The 22,056-nt window shown below is 38.9% G+C and overlaps 1 protein-coding gene across 2 annotated transcripts in view; it reads left to right on the forward strand.

Annotated features, from left to right (window-relative positions):
- Positions 1 to 884: 884 nt before the first annotated feature.
- GBE1 (1,4-alpha-glucan branching enzyme 1) overlaps positions 885 to 22,056 on the forward strand; it is a 149,027-nt gene continuing 127,855 nt past the window's right edge. Inside the window, exon 1 of one of the 2 annotated variants that reach the window (XM_062597651.1) lies at positions 885 to 1,457. In XM_062597651.1, coding sequence (XP_062453635.1) covers positions 1,357 to 1,457 — 101 coding nt within the window. In that variant the 5' untranslated portion in view covers positions 885 to 1,356. The remainder of the gene's footprint in view (positions 1,458 to 22,056) is intronic. The other variant, XM_062597661.1, reaches the window with a different exon arrangement.

Consider the following 22,056-nt stretch of genomic DNA (forward strand, 5'->3'; position numbering starts at 1 on the left):
ACAAAAGTACACAGATTTTTTTTGTGCATGTGTAAAGTTCTAAATTGCTGAAAGGAAGGAAATATACTAAGTATTTTTTACAGTAGCCAATTTGGGGTAAAGTTAGAAACATTCTGCCTATTTTCATTAGATACTGTGTTGTTAGTTATCAGCTGGGCAAGGAGGGGAAAGCTGCACAAAAACTAACCGGAAACAGGAGTTAAGCAAGAAACTGCAAGTAACAATCTAATCTGTGCCTGAAAAGCATTTGAAAGAAGCCTCTAAATAAAGGGCCTCACAATACAAGTCTAAACAAAATAACAATTGCCAAGCCTTTAAAAAGTGCTAAACATTGGCCTAGGAGCATGGTCAGGGTAGTAACTGCCTTGGATAGTCGGTGGCCCATCCAAAAACGTGACACTTTGGTATTAAGTCAAATAAATCCTGCTACAATCTATCTGTGCTATTCAGCACTTAGAGCTACATTAGGATCAGCTGAATTCACCTTACTTTGTTCAGCATTCTTTCCATCCCTAGTAAAGCAACAGTTTGTTGTGCGGATCCTCAGACTCTCAGTTTGCTGTGCTTGCCTGTGAGCATGCTGGTCCCCTACCAAACAGATGAGAAATACACTCCAGCACTGATAATGCCATGCTGCAGCATGGTGCATTACAGTACCAGAGAAAGCTAGTTTTCCATTACAGGAACACAGAGTTCACCCAGTAGCAGATGTATTGAGGAAAAAAAATCAAAAAGGAAAAAATACACAAACTTGGGACTGAAACAAGTCTGAACAGCCACCTTTGTGCACCTTTATGCGGCCTGCTCCGTGCTGCGCTCTGTCCCGGAAGCCCACCGCAGTACTTATTTTATTTCCTTTACTGACGGCAACACAGCTCGCTCTCCCCACCTGCCAACAGCAGCACTTCTGCCCGACGCTCTGCGGCTCGCAGTCAGGGGAGCTCTGCTGCCAGGCCGCAGGCGCCGCCGCCATCCCGCGCAGTGCGGACGGGCGCAGCTGTAGCAGCCTGCTCCCCGCGAGTCACCCCGCAGCGGTGCAGGAGGGGCCGCGGCGAAGCTTTGGGCAGCGGCGCAGACGCTCCTGCTGCCTGGCCGGGGTAGGCGGCGGCGACGGCGGAAGCCGCCCGCGGTGGCCATTTTGGGGTGCCGCTGGCGGCGCAGAGGAACCGCGGCTCTACATCCCTCGCGGGGCGGGCGGCGCCGCCTGGCAGAGCCCGCTGGCACCGGGTGACGAGGGGTGGCGGCCGGTGGGCGGCGCCGGGCCGGAGGAGGCACGGAGGCACCACATTCATCCTCCCCGCGCAGCGACCCCCTCCCCAGGGTATATAGGGGCCGCGCCGCTGCGCGGAGGGTAAAATGGCGGCCGCCACTGCCCCGAGCCCGCCCGCGCCGCAGCTGCCGCGGCTGCTGGAGCTGGACCCCTACCTGGCCCCCTTCGAGCAGGACTTCCAGCGCAGGTACCGCCCTGCCGGCCCGGCCTGGGCCTGTGCGGCCGGTGGGCTCGGGGGAGGCGAGTCGCGGGCCGAGCTCCACCTCGGCGGGGCGCTAGGCTGGGGCAGTAGCAGCGGCGCGGCCGCGGCCCCCTCTCGCCTCCCCCTTCCCCTGCCGGGACTGTTCCCTGGGGCGGGGCGGCCCCGCTTCCTGCTGCGGCCCCGGCGAGGGGCGACCCGGGGGCGCCTCTCGGCGGAGCCTCTCGGCGGAGCGGCGCCACCTCCCCCGCGGGAGGAGGTGCCGCCGGGCGGGGGACGCGCTTCTGCCGTCGCCCGGGCGCGACGAGGCTGGCGGTGCTGTTCGCTGTCCCGCGGGGGGACCCGTGCTGCTAATAAAGGCTTTGTTCCGCTGTGGTAACCTGTTAATAAACTGTTCCCACATGTCTCTCTTTTGTAGAGGGTGCCGCTTCCCCCTTCCCCCCCCCCCCCCCCAAGCCTTGGTATTTGCAAACTCAACAAAATCGCTGGTTTTATGTTCTTGTAAAGCTGGTTTCAGGCTGTTAGTCTGAATATCCTTTTTCTCCTTTTAGAAGGAGCCACGGTGGCAAGGACTTGCAGCAGGCTTTGGCAACGCTGGTGCAGTCAGGTTACGTTAATGCAAGCCACATCCTGCAGAGCTGGGCAGCTTCTGCACAGCTCCTAATGGGTTTAACTGTCCTTGCCTTGTGCTTGCTCTCCTTGCAAAACTGCTAACCTTGTGAGATTTGTTTTTAAGCTCTCAGTTAGGTTTAAAAAAAAAAGTTCACAAGGTGCAGGATTTATATATAGTATTTCATTAGCTGCCCTTTAGTAGATCAGAATTACAGTACTGATGAATGTGCTGTCTCAAAACTTTGGAAAGTCTGCACATGGGAGGGAGGAAAGAGGGAAAGTTAGATTTTTAAAGTATTTGTTATTTTTTCTTCTCCTGTAATAGGAATAGCAGTGAGGTTTTGTGTTTTTAAGTGTCTTGTTGGGTTCTGGCAGCAAATGGGAAGGCCACAGCTTCTAGAATGGGATTAAACACTAGATAAGCTATTAGGTTGACTTACAAAGCTGTTTTTCAAACTTTAATCTTTTAACAAATGAATAATTGAGTGTTTTAAGTCATGTTTCCTGGGAAGCATTGCCATAGTAATATATGCAGTGATGTAAAACACCTAATTCTTACAGTAAGATGCCAGTATATAGGAAGCAGTGAGTAGCCAGATTTGATTCTTAATCATTGATTAAAAAATTTGAGAAGCCCAAATTTACCTGCTGTTTAAATGAGTACATTATGGGTAAAAATGTTTGCCATTGGCGAGTTCTGGGTATAGTATGGCAGTGCTGAACTTAATGAATTTTCCAAACTTTCGTGTCAGTTCAGGTTCATCCATCTCAAGTGCAGAATTTAATGTGATCTTGTTTGTGTCTAGTCCCTTCATATCTTGTGGACTCCAAACTGGTCACTTACTGGAAAACTATTGTGGAAACATTTAACAACAAGAAAAACCTTTGTACTAAGCTGCTGTTGTGAGCTGAATGTCCTTATTCCAAAACCAAATAGCAAATCTGTCCAGACTGATGTCCTGGCTTGCCTAGGGAAAAGAGCATAAGCACAGGGAAATGCCTGTTGGTATCTGCGCATAAGACTACTCCCCACTTCCAAGAATTGTAGTTAAATGACTTTCTGTATTTCATAGCTCTAGGTGTGTTTTTTTAATCTAAAGTTTTTATGTGAGCTGTGCCCAGGAGAAAGATCTGCAGCCTACTTGCTTCTTGTGTGAAGAACAGTTTTCTTTGGTGTGTTTTGAACCACCAGGATTGGTCTCATTTGTTGGTCTCAAATTTTCACACTGGAAGAAGTGGGGAAATAACTCTGCTCACTTTGTTGATAAACTCCTCAGTGGTATAGAATTTTAAGTTCTCTGTTACATTAGGATTTTTCATCCTGTGTTTAATTGGTCATTATATAAAAGCATCTCACATGTCTTTGGTTATCTTTACTATGTTTTCTGTGTCTCTCCTAGCCCCTTTTGAGATGGGAATTAGAATCAGAAACAATATGAGTTGAGAACCCTATGGATTACTAACTAATGCTTCAGGTAAAAGCATGAAGCAAAATAAAACCTTTAGAACTTCAAGCATACATATGAAACAGTTGCATATATTAGTGCAATAAAATTGAATTAATAAAGATGACAGCTTGAGATTTTTTGCATTGATGATCATGCATTTGTGGGGGCCTGTGATTAAGTGACCTTGTGAATCAGATGCATCCCACACATGGTGTAGGAAAGGCAGTGATGGAGCAGCCAGGGATATGTGCCATTGAGTGGATCTGTGTATTGTGATTTGTCAACTGCTTACCATGACTGCATGAGCATAATTAGGCCTGGAGGATGAGTTCTTAGCATAGATGTGATATTAGTAATTCTTTTGGTCTCTGTAAGAGTAGGAAAATGGGCTCAAAGAGATGCTTAACTGTTTTGTGGTAAGAATGACTTCATCATTCTTGCAGATACTGCTGGCCAGCTTTCTCTATCTACATTTGCATACCTATACCTTTTGGGGGGCATAAAGCTAAAATTATAGAGATCTGGATCTTTGTGAGAAGAGGAAGCAGTTGCCCTTGATGAAGGGAGTAAGTGGCTGCCATTGTGCCTCTGTAACACCAGAAGTGTTTTGCTTAGATTAAGAAACTTCAGGAAAGAACAGAAGTGAAGTACTGATGACAGCTTTAATCGAATTACAATATGTATGAATACTTTTCCTGTAATCATCCAATTTTTCTTCTTACTGTTTACAATGGTGTTAATTGTATTTATTATTTAAAAAAATAAGGGCTGATAGCAGTTTTCTGGCATATAATTATCATACTCTGCATCACCTAAAGAAATAAGTATTGAATATTTTGATAGAGGATTAAGGATGTCTGAGAATGAGAAACAGTTTTTGAAGCATTTGTGAAGATCTTTATATTATGCCTTGTACGAAAACATTTTTTTAAATAGTCTTTCGTTTGTGTTGCTTATTAACAGTGTATTCCTCTGAGGAACAGAGAGGAAATGGAAGATTTGGGCTCTATTCCTGGCTGTGACATCAGCAAGTTCTTGACTCCCCTTTTGGGCTTGAGTCAGTCTGCTGATTTACCTATTGCATCATGTTTGCACGGTTGGATAATTATTAGTGAAAAACTTTGTTACAAACTCTATAACTTAAAGCATGATTATATTCACTGTTAATCTTGTTGTGATGAAATCTAGATTATTGGGGAGAGTGGCGCAACAGGCAATGCATTGTCAAACTCAGGACTGCTTTCTTCAGCAGACTGGCCTATCTATTTGGTAAAAAGAAACTGCTGGTAGTATTTTTTCCCCCACTCTCTCCCTCAGCAATTAATAGTATTGGTCTGAAATGAGGACCCTAAAGTGGTATTTCTAGAAACTTAGAATTGAGGAATAACTTGAGTTGGAAGGGACATTTGTAAATCACTTGGTCTTTTTCTCTACTTAAAGTAGGGCTATCTCTGATACTGGAGCATGTTGCACAGGACCTTATGGGGTTGCTCAGAATCTCTGAGGATGGTGCTTTTGCAGCCTCCCTGGGCAGCCTATTTCAGTGTTTGACAACCTCACTGTGAAAATTTCTTTCTTAATATCATGAATTCCCTACCTGAAACTTTTTCCTTTGCCTCTTTTCTTTTTTTTTTTTTCCCTTTCTTTTTCCTTTTTTTTTTCCTGTGTTCCTCGGAGAAGAGTCTGGCTTATTTCTTTGCTTTGAGGCTACCCCTCTGTGTCTCCCCCTTAGTTTCCCCCAATTGGTAGTTTAAAATAGTATTTGGTTCCCCAACCCTCAGCTCACACACACTTAGATTTTTCTTCTCCAGGCTGAAAAAACCCAACTCTCTCAGGCTTTCTCTGTGTGTCACTGATAGTAGAAGACAGTCCAGGAGCAAGAGATTTGCTCTCTCCAGAAGCTTTTGCTTGTCCTTGCTTACATGTTTGCTGAGCAGGTGCAAGTCTATCTCTCTGGAGTTCATGTCCTGCCTTCCACCTCTCCTGCCTTTTGTTCTATCCCTCCACCCCCAAAAGGTGACCATGTCCACATGGCAAATTGGCCCAATACCCTAATCTTTGCATGTTCTTCTGTTTTTTCTTTTATTTGGAGGATAGGTAGGCTTTGCTTGCATCAGCCCAGATTTTACTGTGTAATAAAATTCTACTGATTCACGTAGTGAGAATTACCAAATTCCTGGCTAAAAGGAATGGGGATGTTGTCTCAGACTGAGAATTCTCTTTTTGGTTTCAAGGGCTGTACTTTAAAATCACAAGATTAACCTTTATTTAAAGTAAAATTTCCTGATTTAGACAGCTGACCTTTATTTTCTTTTTCTTTTTTTCCCCCCTCTTTTGTAATAAAGCCTTGTGAAGCATTGAGTAACCGGACCAAGATAGTTAAAATAACGAGAATAATCTAGTTTTAATGTAGTGCTATCTTTTTTTTCTCTTTTTTTTAGGGGCTTTGTTTTTAACTGTATATGAATTTGTTGGGAGGAGTGTGTGAGTAGGCACACGCATGCATGTGCACGTGCAGAGAGAGGCAGAGCGTAGGTGTTACCAAGCATCAATTTATCTTTGGGTTGTAATGAGAAGAATGGCATTATCTTCTTTAACTGAGAAGAAATGGAAGATATATTTGCAGTTTCTAGCTAACAGAAGATATATTTACATGGTTTTTGCTGTAGCAATTTGCCTTGAAGAAAGGGCATATTTACAAGAATGAAGGGATACATAATATCTTGTCAGATAACTTGTCAGATTTTGGTCTTTGCAGCCCTTTGTTTATTTCTCCTTTTGATGGCTGAATTTTCCATGAATATCCTTGTAGGTGAGGAAGACATGCTAAATCTGAATTAAATTTGTTTAAAGTTCTCAACTACCATGCAACAGGACAAGAGGCAATGGGCAAAAACTGAAACACAGGAAGTTCTGCCAGAATGTGAGGGGGAATTTCTTCACTGTGAGAGTGACAGAGCCCTGGAACAGGTTGCCCTGAGAGGTTGTGAAGTCTCCTTCTCTGGAGATATTCAAAGCCTGCCTGAATGCAACCCTGTCTAACATGCTCTAGGTGACGCTGCTTGAGCAGGGGGCTTGGACTAGATGTTCTCCAGAGGTCCCTTCCGACCTTACTGATTCTGTGATTCTATGTTGTCTCTTTAAATCTTTAATAAGACTCTGTTTTCATTAGCTTTTTCTTGACAGTTACTCTTTTTCTCTGTTACTCTGACAAGCAGACTATTCTCTTACTTTGAAATATGCTATATTTTCAGGTACCCACTTAAATTCTCTGGTTCTAACAGTTCAGAAAAGACTATCTACACAAATTCTAAGGTCATTCAAGCGAAAATGGATACACTTTTTAAAAAGATATTTGTGGTCTTCAGATTTGTTTAGACATGAAGTTCATTGCCAAAAAGAGATATTTTCAGCTTACATGATATCTTCTGCCTCGGAATTTTCAAACTATTCTGCCATATAAATGAGGACAACCACATGTGGTGGAGCTAGGACAAAGTGGTTGTCATCTTGCATAAGATTGTATGCAGCCATTTAGATGTACTTGCAGACATTGGAGTAAGGGACTGGAGCATCTCTGATATGAAGAGGAGCTGTGAGAGTTAGAACTGTTCAGCCTGGAGAAGAAAAGGCTGAGGGGGATCTCATCAAGATTTATAAATATTTTATGGGATGGTGTAAAGAAAATGGAGCCCGGCTCTTCTCAGTGGTGCCCGTTGAACTGATGAGAGGCAATGTTTGTAAAGCAAAATGCTGGAAATTCCATTTGAACTTAGGAAAAAGATTTTTACTTGTGAGAGTGGTGGGACGGTAGAACACATTACCTAGAGATGTTGTGGAATCTCCATCTTTGGAGATATTCTGACTTTGGAATATCTGACTGGGTGTGGTCCTGGGCATCCTGCTGTAGGTGACTCTGCTTTGTACGGAGGAGCTGGGCTAGATGATCTGAACAGGAGGACAGAGGACAGTGTACTAATAGCTCTAGGCATCTGGTATCACATCTGTTCTAATCCAAAGACTCTAGATCTCTAGATCCTATTCCCTATTGGCAATCCTGGGACATAAGAATGAGCATCTATAGAACATGGAAGTGTTCTGAAACACTTCATTTCACAGTCTAGGTATTTTAGTGTGAACAGAGTGCTTCCTTAAGAAATGAATTACCTGAAATGGTAAGTAGACTGGGACCTATTTAAGTCCTGACCGCAGAGTTTGGGCTGCCATGGTTGAATGAGTAATTAGCGAGAACAGACTTCTGGTCAAATTCCCTCCTCTATTCTTTGTCATGCATGCTTGTACCATTGCAAATGTTCAAGGAGAAACAGAAATCTACGTTCCTCTCTCTGACTGCCCCCGATTTTTGACCCTGATGTGCGTGTGCAGTTTTGGTTGGGGAGAGGAGGGTGGTTCCTTTCACTATGTATAGTAAACCACTCAAACAGAAAGTGCTCAGAACTTGAAACAAGAATCTACTTTCATTTTAAAAACAACCAAAAAAAAAAAACCAAAACTAGTGATAGTGTTTGCATGGAATATTACTGTTCTAAATTGTTTGACCATCTGTGATAAGTGTTTTCCCTCAAGTGTTTTGTTAACTCTCAAGTATAATTTAGGTTAAAATCTTGTATAATTTAGTGTGTATTTTTAGTATTTTACCTCCTAGAACATAATTGGTTCAATTAAAACCATTAATGCCTATGGTGTGATTGCATTTTTATGGAGTTACTGGTACTGAAAAATGCTTCCTGTTAAAATTTTATGCTATTATTGCATGCTTAGCTTATTACATTTTACTAGACCCTGTAAGTGTCTCTGTAATCTGCTAACTATATACCCCTGAGTGTCTTTTTTCTTCTATTTCAGTTTGTAGATTAAATGAGTTAGAGTATGCCACTACGCAGCTTCAGTCTTTATCATGATTAAAGCTTCTAGTAGGATGCATCTTGTCCGGTAGTACAAATCAGTCTGTAGTAGTCTTTCATCTTAGACATGGGTTGATAGAGCAATGTGTCCTGTTAGTCAGTAGACTTTTGCTTTGGAAGACTGTAGAACATGTATTTAATGGCTTTAATAGCAGGGTACATTAACAAGGTATCAGGCAACTGGTTCATAGGTTTCTAATATTCTCACTTAAACGTGAGAATAGTAGATATTTCCCTTTCGAAAAACTGAAACATGTACCTGTCTAATATCTGAGTACTACTTCTTTATTCTGTGGTTCTGTCAATTTTTTTTTTCACTTAGAGCTTCATGGTAGTGGGTAATTGAAGACTGAGAAAGGGTTAGGATATTAAGTGCTGCCTAAAAAAAAATGGTTGGAGGCCTTTCCACTTACACTACGTAGAGCTGGTATGTCTCAGGAAGTTGAGTGGGTTCTGAGCTAAATATACCCAAAGTTTTAAAACAATAACTCATGTAATCAGGAATCTAGTTACTGTCTACTTGGAATAGTGAGGAGAAAATTTGTCTTACTGAATTCTTTAAGTTTCAGTATTTATACATGATTCTTGACTATGTTCAAGTTGTAAAGAAAGCATTCTTATTCTGCAGAACTTTCTTAAATTGACATCCTATCTCATAGGTGCTTTTCTCTCCTTCTTCAGTTACAGTATTTATGTATACCTACTTCTCTTTCTTCTGTCTCACTCTTACACTTACACCCTCTACTTAGTTCCAGTCTGCCTTCTAATTCCAATGACTCCTTCATCTTCTGTCTTTCCACAAAAAAGGCTGCTGTTTGCTTGGGCAGTGGCAGAGATCTAAAACCTCCCTCACTTATCCTTCAGTTTACTTCATACTTCTGAAATCTTGTTTCTTGCAGTTTTTCATTAGCTTAAAAAGAAAATAGTGTCTTGAGGCAATGTGTCAAGTGCAACAACATGAAGTCTGTGTATCTAAAATGTTTAAAACATGAGGTTTTTCTCTGCAAGAAAATATTTTTCTGTAAAAATTCTTTTAGTCATAAGTCTGCCTCTTCCCCAAGTATCTGACAGTTTATTTGATGTTCTTATAACACCTCATGTTAACAAGTTGAAGGCCACTTATTACTGATAATTCCTGGTCATGCTGAAGAAAACAGGCCTCTGAGGCTGTCTATTTGGCCTTGTTTTACAGTGGTAGCCCCTTACCAGTGAATGTCATCTGGACACTTGTGATTTAAAATCTTCTACTTTAGATCCTTGATATACCCTCTCAGAATCCATGTCTGAAGACTTGTCTGATGAACCAGGTCAACTAGTTCATTTGAAATATATTTTTCACATAGCTGAACATCTGGAAAATCGGTTCTATTATTCTGGTTATTTCTAATGCTAAATGTATTTGAAACTATTTTCTTCATGTATTCTTACAAGCATTTCCTTTTTAAATGTGTAGCTCAAATTCTGTTGACTAATACTAATATGAGGTAGTAGTAGATGTAATGCTTTTTATTTGACACCCTCCTCCTCTCTCTGTGCCCAAGCACAATGTATTTCTCGTTCCTGTGTACTTTCTGTTCTAGTATGCTGTGCTGCTTGGCTTTGTGCTAGCATGTCTGCCATTGTCCTTTGCACAAGAGAGAATACTTGATTTTAGAGGGTTATGAAATTCTGGAAAGGTGGATCTACTCTCCTCAGTTTAAGAGGTACTCTGCTGGGAGGCTATGCCAGTTCAAAAAAATTATCCTAGATCTGTCAAAGGAATTAAGTAATGGCCAGTGACACAAAATTAACTTCTGGGGGCTTGTTTCATGGAATTGAATATGTGAGTTTCAGCTCTTAAGTGAACTAGTCTGCATTCATAGAGTAATTTGTCTCCATTTTTGCATTCCACAGTCCTTAAAGTGAGATTGGAATCCAGGTGTTTTCACTTCCAAGTTATGCTGATGTGAGGAACCAAGTAAAGATGTTGGTTGTGGCAAGAGTTAAAAAGGGAAGAAAACCTGTTAAAGTAATGCTTTAGTATACTCTAGGCTTGAAGAATATCAGTATTTCTTCAGCCCTAACAACTGACATATCCAAACAGACTTTATTGGTAATGAAGAGTGCCAAAATACTATTGCTAGGATGTGCAACTTGATCAGATTCATTTTTTCCTTTTTCTGGCATGCATTTAGATTCTAATCTTCATTTGCATTTTTTTTTCCTTCCAGGGAGGGAGCTGACAGATAAGACTCTTAAAAGAGCCTATATTGGGACAAGAAGTGGGAAATAAGTTTAGTGCTGATCAGAAATGGATGGAGTAAGTTCATACAGCGGATGTGGGATTTTTTTTTTTTGTTTTCTCTCCTTGACAAAATAATTCATTAGCTGATTGTGCCAAGTTAGTTCAGCTGGGGCAACCATGTGTCTATGGAAGCAGATTGCTTTTTTGAGGGCACTGTTCTTGCTTGTGGGTTACTGATAGGCAGACTGCAGGCATTTGCTGGATATGTGCCTCTAGTCATTACCAAGGGCCACGTATAGATACAGTGATACCAGCTCTTAGTTTTTGGCTATATAAGCATTTGATAGGATGCTTTGGAGAAAAGGCAGGAGTGCAAGGGGGAATTGTCTAAAAGACTGCTACTTAAAATCATGCTTAGTCACTCTATATTTTTAATGAAAACGTGTGTTACCACAACTGTTTGGAAACTGCCCAGTTAGGATGAATTCATTACATAAACATTGCAGCCTGCTAGCACGCTAGCAGTTTTAGATCCTGCTTGGTCTGTGATTGCTATTCCAGAAGAAAATGGGTCTCATTTTGTGTTACATATACTAGGTGTAAGCCGGTATCTTGGGTGCTTGGGCTGTCTAAAATGCCCCAGATGTATTTGTTTAGGCAAATGAGTGTTCCTGATATGACAGGGATTGGTAAATGCTATAACTTACATTTAAACAGCTCTAATTCATGACCAGTAATCTCTTACCTTTATATCACACTTGTTTTTCCATATCTTTAAGTAGATTCTTGAGGTATCCCATTATACTGTTATTTCTGCACAATTTTCCTGAGACGTTTTCCTGCCAGAGGGCTGAAGCAGAACTCTAGTACCCATAACTGTAACAACAATAGCATGAATTTATGTTGCAGAAAAAATGTTACTGAGGAGTTAGTCATTAGTTCTAATATGCAAACATGTTTTTCTTTGAATCCTTTTGGCAGAAGGAAGCATTTAGAGTATTCAAGTTTTCGCTCTTAGATTCTAAAGAAATTGGAAATCTTTTAGGAATCAAAGCCTTTGTTCTTTACAAGCCAAGCAATCTATCATGGCTTTTGCAATGTGCATTGTCATTGGGCTGACAGATCTGTAGTGTAGCTCCCCTGACTCAATTGTGTTAAAGGTACTTAGAAGCATTATTTCATATAAGTCATTTAATTTGTTCACTTTGTAAATTAATCCTTACTTTTAAGAGTGCTGAACCAGAGTAGGCGTCACCTTTGGTCTGATGTTTAAAGTGTATCTAATACTTCATTGTACCAAATATATAGGATGTTAACAACTATCCATCCATTCTGAGACTTCTGTAGAAGCTCTTCCTGTCAAATGCCATGCTTCTTTTGGGAATTCCAGTCATGTTTAATTGAAGTAGTGTTGCACACTGTCTTGATGTGACACATCTTTCTCTAGAAAACTTGGGCAGTTGTGAATCCTGGCACAATAGCTTGATATTACTATCCAAGCAGCAGCAATAACTCCATATAGAAGTATCTGAGAAATACAATATTTGAGGGCTTGGAGCAGGAGCTGGCGTACATGTCTAGATGCATTAGAGTTGTGTTTCTGCCAGCATTGCATCTACTGTTTTCTCATCTTAAGTTTCTTTTTTATAGGGAAGAAGGGAATGGAGAGAACCCCAAAAGACGTGTTTTCCTCTTTTAGTATCTGTCTGGACTACAAAATGTTTTAGGAGAATGTTATAAAGTAGTAGATGACACGGGGAAAGTTCTGCATTCTAAATGAGCCAGGTAACTAAAATCTAGTGTCTGAATAAACAAATCATCCTTCTTGGTCAACTGTGAACTCTCAGAATTAAACTTAATCTTTGGAAAGATTGTGGGTTGTCATATCTTTCCAGTTCAATACATGGATATAGTTTATATTGAAATATTTCATAAATAAGTCTGAGCAAATCGATGATCTACAGAAGTAAATGATACATGTCCAGCACTGCTAATGGCTTTGGTTCCATGAGCATATTGTGAAGTTTTCAAGGACAAAGTAGTCTGTGGCCAAGCTTTTTAGTTTATTTCAATATGTCTCTAATATATTTCATAGTTTTTTCCTTCCCTTAAAAAGAAGGAAATTAATTTAGTAAGACATGTCTCTGAAAATTACCAGTGTAGCAGTAATCTTCCATTTCTCATCTTGCAAGTAGCAAGTATCTGTTCCATCTTCTCTGTTTACTTCTGGTTTCAGGAGAATGAACAGTTGCATCTACTTGCTTCCATTTCCTCAGTTAGGGTGTTACCCTTTTTGCATCTTTGCTGCTTTGTTTACTTGTTTGCTTCTTTCTGGTCACTAGCAAGCAGTGATCTGGAACAACAGTAGGTACTCTTTGGACCCTGATACACTTCAGCATGCAGAACAAGCAATTAGATTGCCTTCCTTAATTTAAAACATTTAAAACAAATTTAAAAACAAATAATAATAAAACTATGGGTACAGACCAAAGAAGCCAAAGTGGTTGCCCAGTGCATTATTGCCTACTTTATCAGGAAGTAAGGGGGAAAACCTAAAGTGATCAAAGAGTTTTTCTTTCTTTTTAAAGTAATAAATTATGATTTAGGAGGGGACTCTCATACCGGTGACAACACTGGGACGGTTTGTTTTCTCTCCCTTCCTCCCCTTCCCCCCCATTAAAAAAATGCTCTGAAGGTGATCACTGAAGGTTTGTGTGTGTGTGTGGGGGGGTGGTTTGTTTTTATTTTTTGTTGTTTCTCACTGAAAATTCAGGGTAGATGTTCCACCAAAAACTAAGCTATAATTTGAAAGAGAAAACCAGCTGTTTCTGTTCTTATGTTTGGTATATAGCTACCTCTATGGCTTTTGGGGAAAACATGTAATGTTGTTTATTAGTTACTCTTTACAACTTCTTTGAAGAAGTTTCTAGGTAGCTTGCATATTTATCCACCTTCCAACAGTGTTCATTGGCCCATTTAGCTGTTGCTTACAGATTATACTATTAATCTGTGACATAGTTGATATGAATTTTCAAATAAGAGTGAGTTCTTAACACTTAATCTTATAAGCACCTGAAAGTGTTTTTTCAAAATATTGCTGCTGTATCTTTATCCTGTTCGTAACAATTGAAATTTTTAAGAAAAAAAATCGGGCTCCTAACAGTCTTTTTAAATAGCAATAAATAGATTTTTAATAGCAATGCTATTGCAGTGTAATTTGAGTGTGATTATAATGATCCGTTCTTTCAGACAGAAAATACAAACAGTGCTATCAGCAAGATTTATATGCTCAACTTTATGAATTTTCTTTATGTTGTTTCAAAATTTTGGGCAGGAAAACTTAATTTTTAGGTGCTTCCAGCTTCTTATCCTAGAACAAATGTGTGAGCGCACACACGTGTTATAAATACGACTTTCTGGTACCTCACATAAATACTGTGAATTAGAGCTCTCAAAATGAAAATCTACCATCTCCTCACTTTAGGTACCTAATAATAATATAGGTGATCGATGTGAAGTAGAACTTCCCTCAAAAGTTCAAAATACCAACTATCAACTCAGTTATCATGTGTGATACAATCATGGTGAGAATGAAGCAGTAGTCTTGAGTTCTAATATCAGTCTATAAGAACATAATGTATAAAACATGGGATTTTGTTTATTTTTTAAATGTCAATAAGGCAGACTATAGTTGAAAAGCTTAAGTTTGCAGCAGGGAGGGCAAGACTGGGGCAAGTCAGAAGAGGCCACCAGACTAATCCACAGAGCAGTAATAGTAAAACAACTAACAGGCTTAATCCACAGAGTGGATTGTTTAAACTGCTTATCTTAATGTTTGAAAAAATTTCAAGTAATTAAAAAATAAGTTCCTTGCTTCATAGTGGTTGCAGAAGACTTGATCTTTTAATCTGATTGTTCAAAAATATGTATTTTTCTTCTGAGAAAAGCAATCTGCCATTGTTTTCTCTATTGTAAATTTGTGGGAAAAAAAGTGCTCACAGTGCAGAAGCTCATCTGGTGTTTACACCTCTAGCTGGTAGAAGCTGTCTGTGGGTTCCACAGTTGATAACATTAAGAACAGCACAGTCAGGTTGCATATGGAGATAAATGTATTTCAGCTACAACTTATTTCTGGGATTGAAATGAAAGGCTTTACTAAAAGATTAGCTACCTGAATAGATCTAATTACTTCTAATTACGTTCTTACTTTAGAATTTAGCAAATCTGGACTTAAATAGCTCTTTACTGACTGTGTTAAAGCAGTTCCCATCTAACAGGCATGTTGTTGCTGTACAATAACAATGACTGGATTAAAGTGAAGATGATGCCTTCTGAATAGGATCTCATTTTGGACCCTGAAGTTATGGACTAAGTCTGTAAGATAACAAATTATCTCTTTGAATGTGACTGTTAGCCATTGTGTCTTCAGGTTTGGCTGTTTTCTTTCTTAACAATGAGCAATGGAATTCTTATAAAACAAGATTTTTTATATATATATATATATATATATATATATATATATATATTAGAAGCAAAATTTTGTTGATCTGAACACAGGCCTTTGAATTTCAGAACATAAAGTAACGTATTACCTTTCTTAATGTCATAAATAATGTGTTGTTATCAAGGTAGCTATCAGAGCCTTCAGTGACAGTTGTGGTTGGCAGCAATTACGTCCAGTAAGTGCCATTGCAAAACATTTTGACCATAATGACTTGTGACAGAAATATCTCCTGAGCCCTACAGAGGTAGAAAATGCCAAGTCTATCAAGATCTCACTTTTTTTTCCACCTCCAGATATTTCTCTGAACAACTTGTTCTTACGTAGTAGGAATCAATGTAGCATGCTGCAAGTCTAATACTTGTCAATTAATGTAGTTCAATTATGACAGATGTATCTTAGAAAAATTTTTAGTCAGGCTTGAGATGTAGATTGCATAATCATTGTATCAATTGGCAGAGCAACTGTAAAAAATGGCATATGCTGCAGTTGATCTGGTACACAGATAGATAATGCCAGAACAGCATACAGGAAAAGTGCTCATATCATGAATACAGCTTGAAGGGGGAAAAGTGTGCTTTTGATAGTACCACCTCCTTGTGGAACTCACTCCATCCCAGTAAAAACTTAGAGTGCTATTGACAAAGTGTGCACCTAACTGCATCTGCAGTAAGCACTTTAGCAAAGTGTGTTGCTCACCAGTAACATTTGCTAATATATTAACACTTTCAGTATAAAGCTTTTAGAAAGAGTCTTCACACTCAGAGTTTAGAAGCAGCTTCTAGATGCGTTAAATGAAGTCTGTTAGATGTTGCTGTGATTGGTTGAAGTTTTGAAGTATAAATTCTGACACCTACTTAGGTACACTAGGAGGAAGAAACAGATTGGACTTCATATATTTGGTTCTACTGGTTAGTATGGATCATGAATTTCAAAGGCTTTTCTCAGAGCATTGTTGACTCTGTCGCACAGCTCTGTCACACAGCTCTCAGCAGTAAAAGCTGCTGGCTGTTTAGTAATTGTAAAAATGTCAGGGAGACTTCTTTGCAGATAGATTTTCTTTAAATGCTTAACAAGGTTTGTCTATAGTAGCAACAGCATTTAGTCCACCCTAAACAAAGAATAGAGCAGTGCTCAACTGCAGTGAGTTTGTATTTCTTTATGACATTTTCCAAATTAAGTTTCATTCATGCAGTCCTCACTTGCTCAAAGCAAAAGATGTACTGAGAAAGTCGACAGTTCTTGTTGCATTGTTCCATTATTGGTTTCTAATTTGTGATTCTTTTTTGTCATCTTTTCCAGGCTCTGTGGGTTGTCTGCCAGGAACTGTAAAAATCCAAGCACTTCTCTAGGGAGAAGTTTTCAGACTACTTGGAGCGTTTTTTGGCATTCATTTTGCCAAGATTTCTTGATGGGCGTCAGACATAGTTTACCATCATGGCTGTTGCAATATTTAATACAAACATAATGCATATATATTCTTCAGTTGAGCTAGTTGATGTTAACCTTGGGTTTCATAAGTCTTTTACTATAGTGATGATTAGTTAAGAAGGAGCTGTAAAGTAATGGTCAGGAATTGCTTGCCTTGTTTCTGGGGTAGCATTACTCTTTCTGCTATCTTGGATGAGTGCTAACAGTTGGAGTAGGATGGTAAGGTAGAACAGTGTGTGCATGTGAGGAAAAAATGACATAAGGTTACTAAAGCAACTTGTCTGCAACTTTGTTGCAGTGGTTGAAGGTTGTTGTTTATTTGCATTTAGCATAGCGAAGAGTTGTCACTGAAGTAAGACTTCCTCCGTGTCTGATAGCTCCAGACCATAGCTTCATGATGTTAGATCATGTAAAGCTTAAGGAGTCAGGAGAACAAAAGGCTAAACCATTTTCCTATTCAGGGATTGACAGTTCTTTTGATAAAGAAATACTCTGTAAACAAAGACAGGTAGGAATAAATAATAATTTGTGGCTGATTTTGTAATGTATTTTATACTCTGTAACAACGCATCTGAGTAAAAAATGTTTAGATATGTTGCTTTTTAAAAGTAAATTTCATTTCTAAGTAGGACATGTCATTTTATTTTAATATCAGACTGAAATGAGTTAATAAAATTTTCTTGAATTTGTTTTGCTGAAATTTGATTTTTGAACATCTGTGCAAAGAGTTTTTTCAAATTCTGATAACTTGTAAATGACTCATAGCTTTTATTAAACTTTCTGCAGAGTTAGTAGATTGTCAGATTTTATGGACAGCTCTCTCTGTGAAGATGGAAGCAAAGCGAAGAACTCTTAAAAGCAGAAATTACAAGTAATTACAAGTAACAGCATTTGTTCTTCAGTCTTCGACACTGTTAACAAAATAAGGTGAATTTCGATACTCAGTCTAAGATGCATTACTCATGGATTTGATGGGGGGCACTGTCTATCTGTCTTGAGTTGTATTCCCCGTCCCTTTTTCCCCCACCCCACCCAAACAGTCTATAGCAGTGAGGGTTCCTGGAACCCAACAGTCAGCAAACTTTGGGATTATGGAGTTGCTCACAGAGGACTTTACAATGGACTTTCCTGAATGCCAGTTACACTTACTTCTTATTTACTCTGGTTTCCGGGAAAACAAAAAAAAGGAAAAAAAAATCCAAATAATTTTCCTGTGTAAGTTGGAATAGTTTATATAGCTTTGCGATTTACGGGCTATTTTTCTTTCTTTAGTGAATAACTGAAAACCACTTGGTTTCACAACAGTAATTATTACTCAGAATTTGTTCTTGCATTAAATGTGAAGGGCTTCTGTTAGTAAAATCTGGTCTAGAAAGGGAGCAAGCTGTCTAGCAAAGGGAGAATATGTAGTTGTAAACTGTGGGCTTTGCAATTTTTTTTTTTTTTTTGCCTTAAGAAAAGGTTGCCATACATCATGTTCACCTCCAGTCATTAATAGGTATCTGTTGCTGCCAAAATAGCTATTTTGAAACAGTTTACCTGTTTTGTCTGATAACTTACAGTGTAAATGAGTTAATTACAGAACAGCTTTTCCCTTCATGCTACCTTAAACTTCTAACAGCAAAGCTTTCTTTAGGGTTCACGGTTTGTGTGTTGCTTTTTTTTTTTTTTTTTCCCCTCTCCCTCCTTAGGTCTTGGCTGTATATGAGCCTGTGCATGTAATGCTGAATACTTAGATTTTATTATAGACACTTGTCCTTCTTTGTGGAACTGTGCATAGAGAAAAGTAGCCCTACTGCATGTGGATTTCAAAACTTGATTTTGCTCTAGAGTGAAATGAGGAAGGAAGGGGAAAAGCCTCTTCTGAAAAGGCAGGTTGTGGGGACAGAGCAAGTCCTGGCTGTGGGGCCTGCCTCACTGGCACTTGCCCTGGAACCATGGACCTTAGCAACCTGGAGAGGCTGGACAGGCATGCTGACGGTGAAGGAAGCTCTGCTAGAACCTGTATGTTTTATTTCTGCTGTTGTTTTGCTTCCATTAAAAGATCTGAATAGAAGTGTGTGGTTTTGTTTTTCCTATTCTCTCTCTCCAAAAAGGGGGAGAGGGGAAATAAAAGGGCTCTGGGTGAAGGTTGTCATTTGGAGTACTTTGTCTTTCGCTGTTTGTGGGACTCTAGCGAGTGCTTTGTGTACTGACTGCATAGTCAACTGCCTTGTCTTGTACTGAGTAACAAAATTTTGTCTATCTCAACATCAAAATTGACTTTGCAGTTTACTTTAGACTAGGGCAAAAACAAAATGGGAGAACTGTTTACTTGTTGTGTAATGTGACTTGCGTACTATCTTACTGCAGACAGTCCAGCCCAGAGTAATATGGTTGATTCTAGCTTTTTCCCTAGACATCTCCAGGAATGGAGCTTGTCGGATAATGTGGAAAGGTTGAAGTTCATATTAGCTATATTTCAGTTACAATGTAAATACAAAGACAAAATATTCATGTTATGTAGGTGGGATGCAGTTCTAGCAACTTTTAACCCTAGAAAAGAGAAATAAATTACCAATTTGAACTCTTTATTATTGTTCTAATTTTGTTTGTAGCGTTCAGTACAGATACAATTATGCTTTCCTTATAATTAATTTTTCTCAGTAAACAATCCAAAAGTTTATAGTTTCATTAATTAGGAATAATGGATGTTCTTAAGACGCTTCTCTCAAGAAGACATCTGTTATGTTGAAGATTACTTTTTAAAAAAAAAACTTTTAGTTCAGATGTATGTACTCTATACCTAAGGGAGAAAAAAAAAACCCACACATTCGGTTTAGACCTCATATTTGCTTGTTGTTCTACCTTATGCTTAGCCAATATAGCACCTATATTTCACATGCCAGTTACCTCAAATGAAGTTTTACTCCTGTGACTCCATGTGATCGATGTAAGCTGTTGATTGCTCCTGCTATGTGATACCTTGGAACTAGGGAAGAGGCAATGGATTTAGGAGTCTGACCTGTACTATGGGATCAGTAGTGGAAATGGACTTTCTGTAGGATTCTCTTAACTGTCTGTTGCCTTTTTTTGGTGCAATTTTTCTGACATACGATGAAATAAGTGTATAGTGTAGAACAGTGCTTTGGGATGGCACTTCTCCTAAGTGAGGGATTAATAAACTTACTGGGTCAAACAGTGCCAACTACTGATAGTCTGCACTGACTAACTTTTAACAGAAATGTTACAATTCATTTGCTGTGCAGAGTTTTTAAAGAAAAGGCACTAACTAAACTTAACTCAAAAAAATGAGAGAATAATTGTCAAGATTTTTTCTTAGAGTAAATAGTGAAATACAAGAATACAGACTGCGTTCAAGAGAACTTTAAACGAGGTATGTGCTTTTAGCCTTTTGCTGTGTGAGATACTTTGCATAGATTTTAAACTAATTCTAACAGTCACACTGTAGTTAATCAAACTGCAGTTCCTTCCTGATTCTGGAGAGAGAGGTTGATTTGTCTTTTTGCTTAAGAGAGGCCTGCAAAGGCAAATGGGTATGTTAAACACAACTACCCTGAAATGGAAATGAGTACCTTTTTCAAAAACTGCAAATAAAATTACAGCTATCTTGAAAATTTAGGAATACAACCTTTATAGTCTGGAGTCTAATGCCCCTTTTAAAGGGCTTCCACTCCCCTTGCTTCAACCTCACACTTATTATATATCACTTCTGTAAATTTAGCCATATAGAATTAGGGGTGGTACACTTGATTTAGTTTGGCTGAAAGTTGCCTGAAAAGTAGGGTAAGGCCCTTGTTTTGTTCAGATATGTGTCATCATGATGTTGCCTTAAGAATCCTGTTGCGGGAATAACTGAGAGGCTGACAGCAGCAGTTACGTGAGGGTTGCCAGTCAGTAGTGGGTACATACGTAAGGTTAGATGGTGAGTATCATGGGATAGCTTCCAGTTCCTGCTGACTTCCATGTAAGATAGCAAATGAGGGTTCCCTGTTCTGTAGAGATAAAATATTGTTGAATGGCAGTTCTATCCTTTGGTTCGAAAAGGATACCCAATACCACTACCTCTCAAAGCCTGCCCCCTCTGTTGCAGGATACTAAAGGATATAAATCTTCTGTTGTTCTAACTTGTTACCCATGAAGAAAGATGCACAGTAACATTCCATTGAAAAGGTTAAAGGAAAGAAAGAAAATACGTAGTATTGGGTGACTTCCAGTATGAATACAATCTTGCACCCATAATTCTTTTTCCCTGTGGTGTTTTATACATTGGTGCAGGAAAGTGTGGGATTTTTGTAACATCCAATTGGCTTCTATTTCCAGAACATTTTGAAATAATACCATGCTATTATTGTATGTTTATCATGTATATACTAAGATTATTTGTGTAACTTGTATACAAGAAATTAAAACGGAAATAACGAGGTATACCAGTTCATGTGAATATGTGGATATTATAGTAATATTTTAAAAGATAGTGTTGATGCAAAAGCTTACCTTATATACTTTGGTATCCTCCTTAACATATATTTTTTAAAATCATGTGGGGGAAAACTCGTATGGTAATAAGGTATGTGAAAAATATTGCCAAAAGCATTAAGAGCAAAATTTCTTTCAAAGCAGAAGATTGGTTATGTCCATATTTTTTGATTGTTTTAGGAATGTAGAGTTCCTTTATCTATGTGCACAGATATATATATACAAAGAAAATGAATGCAGGCTTAGAGGAAGTTTGTGTGATTGTCAATCACTAAAGATATTTGCACTGCTTGTAGTATTTCTGTCACTGTCTACATTTTTGTTGTGTCTTGCCATGTTCTTAGCTTTTTCTTGAACAAAACGCATTAGCTTCAAAATGTGGAAAGTACTAGATTTTCGTAGAATAGTTCATGTTGGAAGGAATAATGGAATTATATTGAAGTCACAGCTTCCTGTCCAGAACCAGGTCAACACTAAATTCAGGCCAGATTGCTTAGAAGTTTGTCTATTTGCGCATTAAACCTACAAGGTTTATTCTATAATCTCTCTGGATCCAGTATTTCAATGCTTAATTGTTCTACTATTTTTTTTCCTATCTAGCTAGTACTTGTTCTGTCAATTTTGCATTTGTTTTACACTTAAATCTTGCATCAAGTCAAATGGCAATTGAAAAAGGCTTCAAGCTGTCAGTCTCATTTCTACTTATTAGCAATGTTCTGCTGCTTCACTAAGCCTTCAGTACATAATGTGTTAGGAAAGCATAGAAAATCACACTTATGAATACTATGCATGTGTGGCCTTGTGGAAGATGAAAAGGAGTTCAGACTCCTCAAAGGAGGGGTAATTTTTTTTTAAGGAATTTGTACAGAGCTATTTACGGTTTACAGAGTATAAAAGTTATTTATGCAATACTAAATACTTCAACAACTTGTCCTGTAATGAATATATCATGAGAAAATATATATGC

This window comes from Rhea pennata, chromosome 1 (genome assembly GCF_028389875.1).
Source record: "Rhea pennata isolate bPtePen1 chromosome 1, bPtePen1.pri, whole genome shotgun sequence".
NCBI lineage: Eukaryota > Metazoa > Chordata > Aves > Rheiformes > Rheidae > Rhea > Rhea pennata.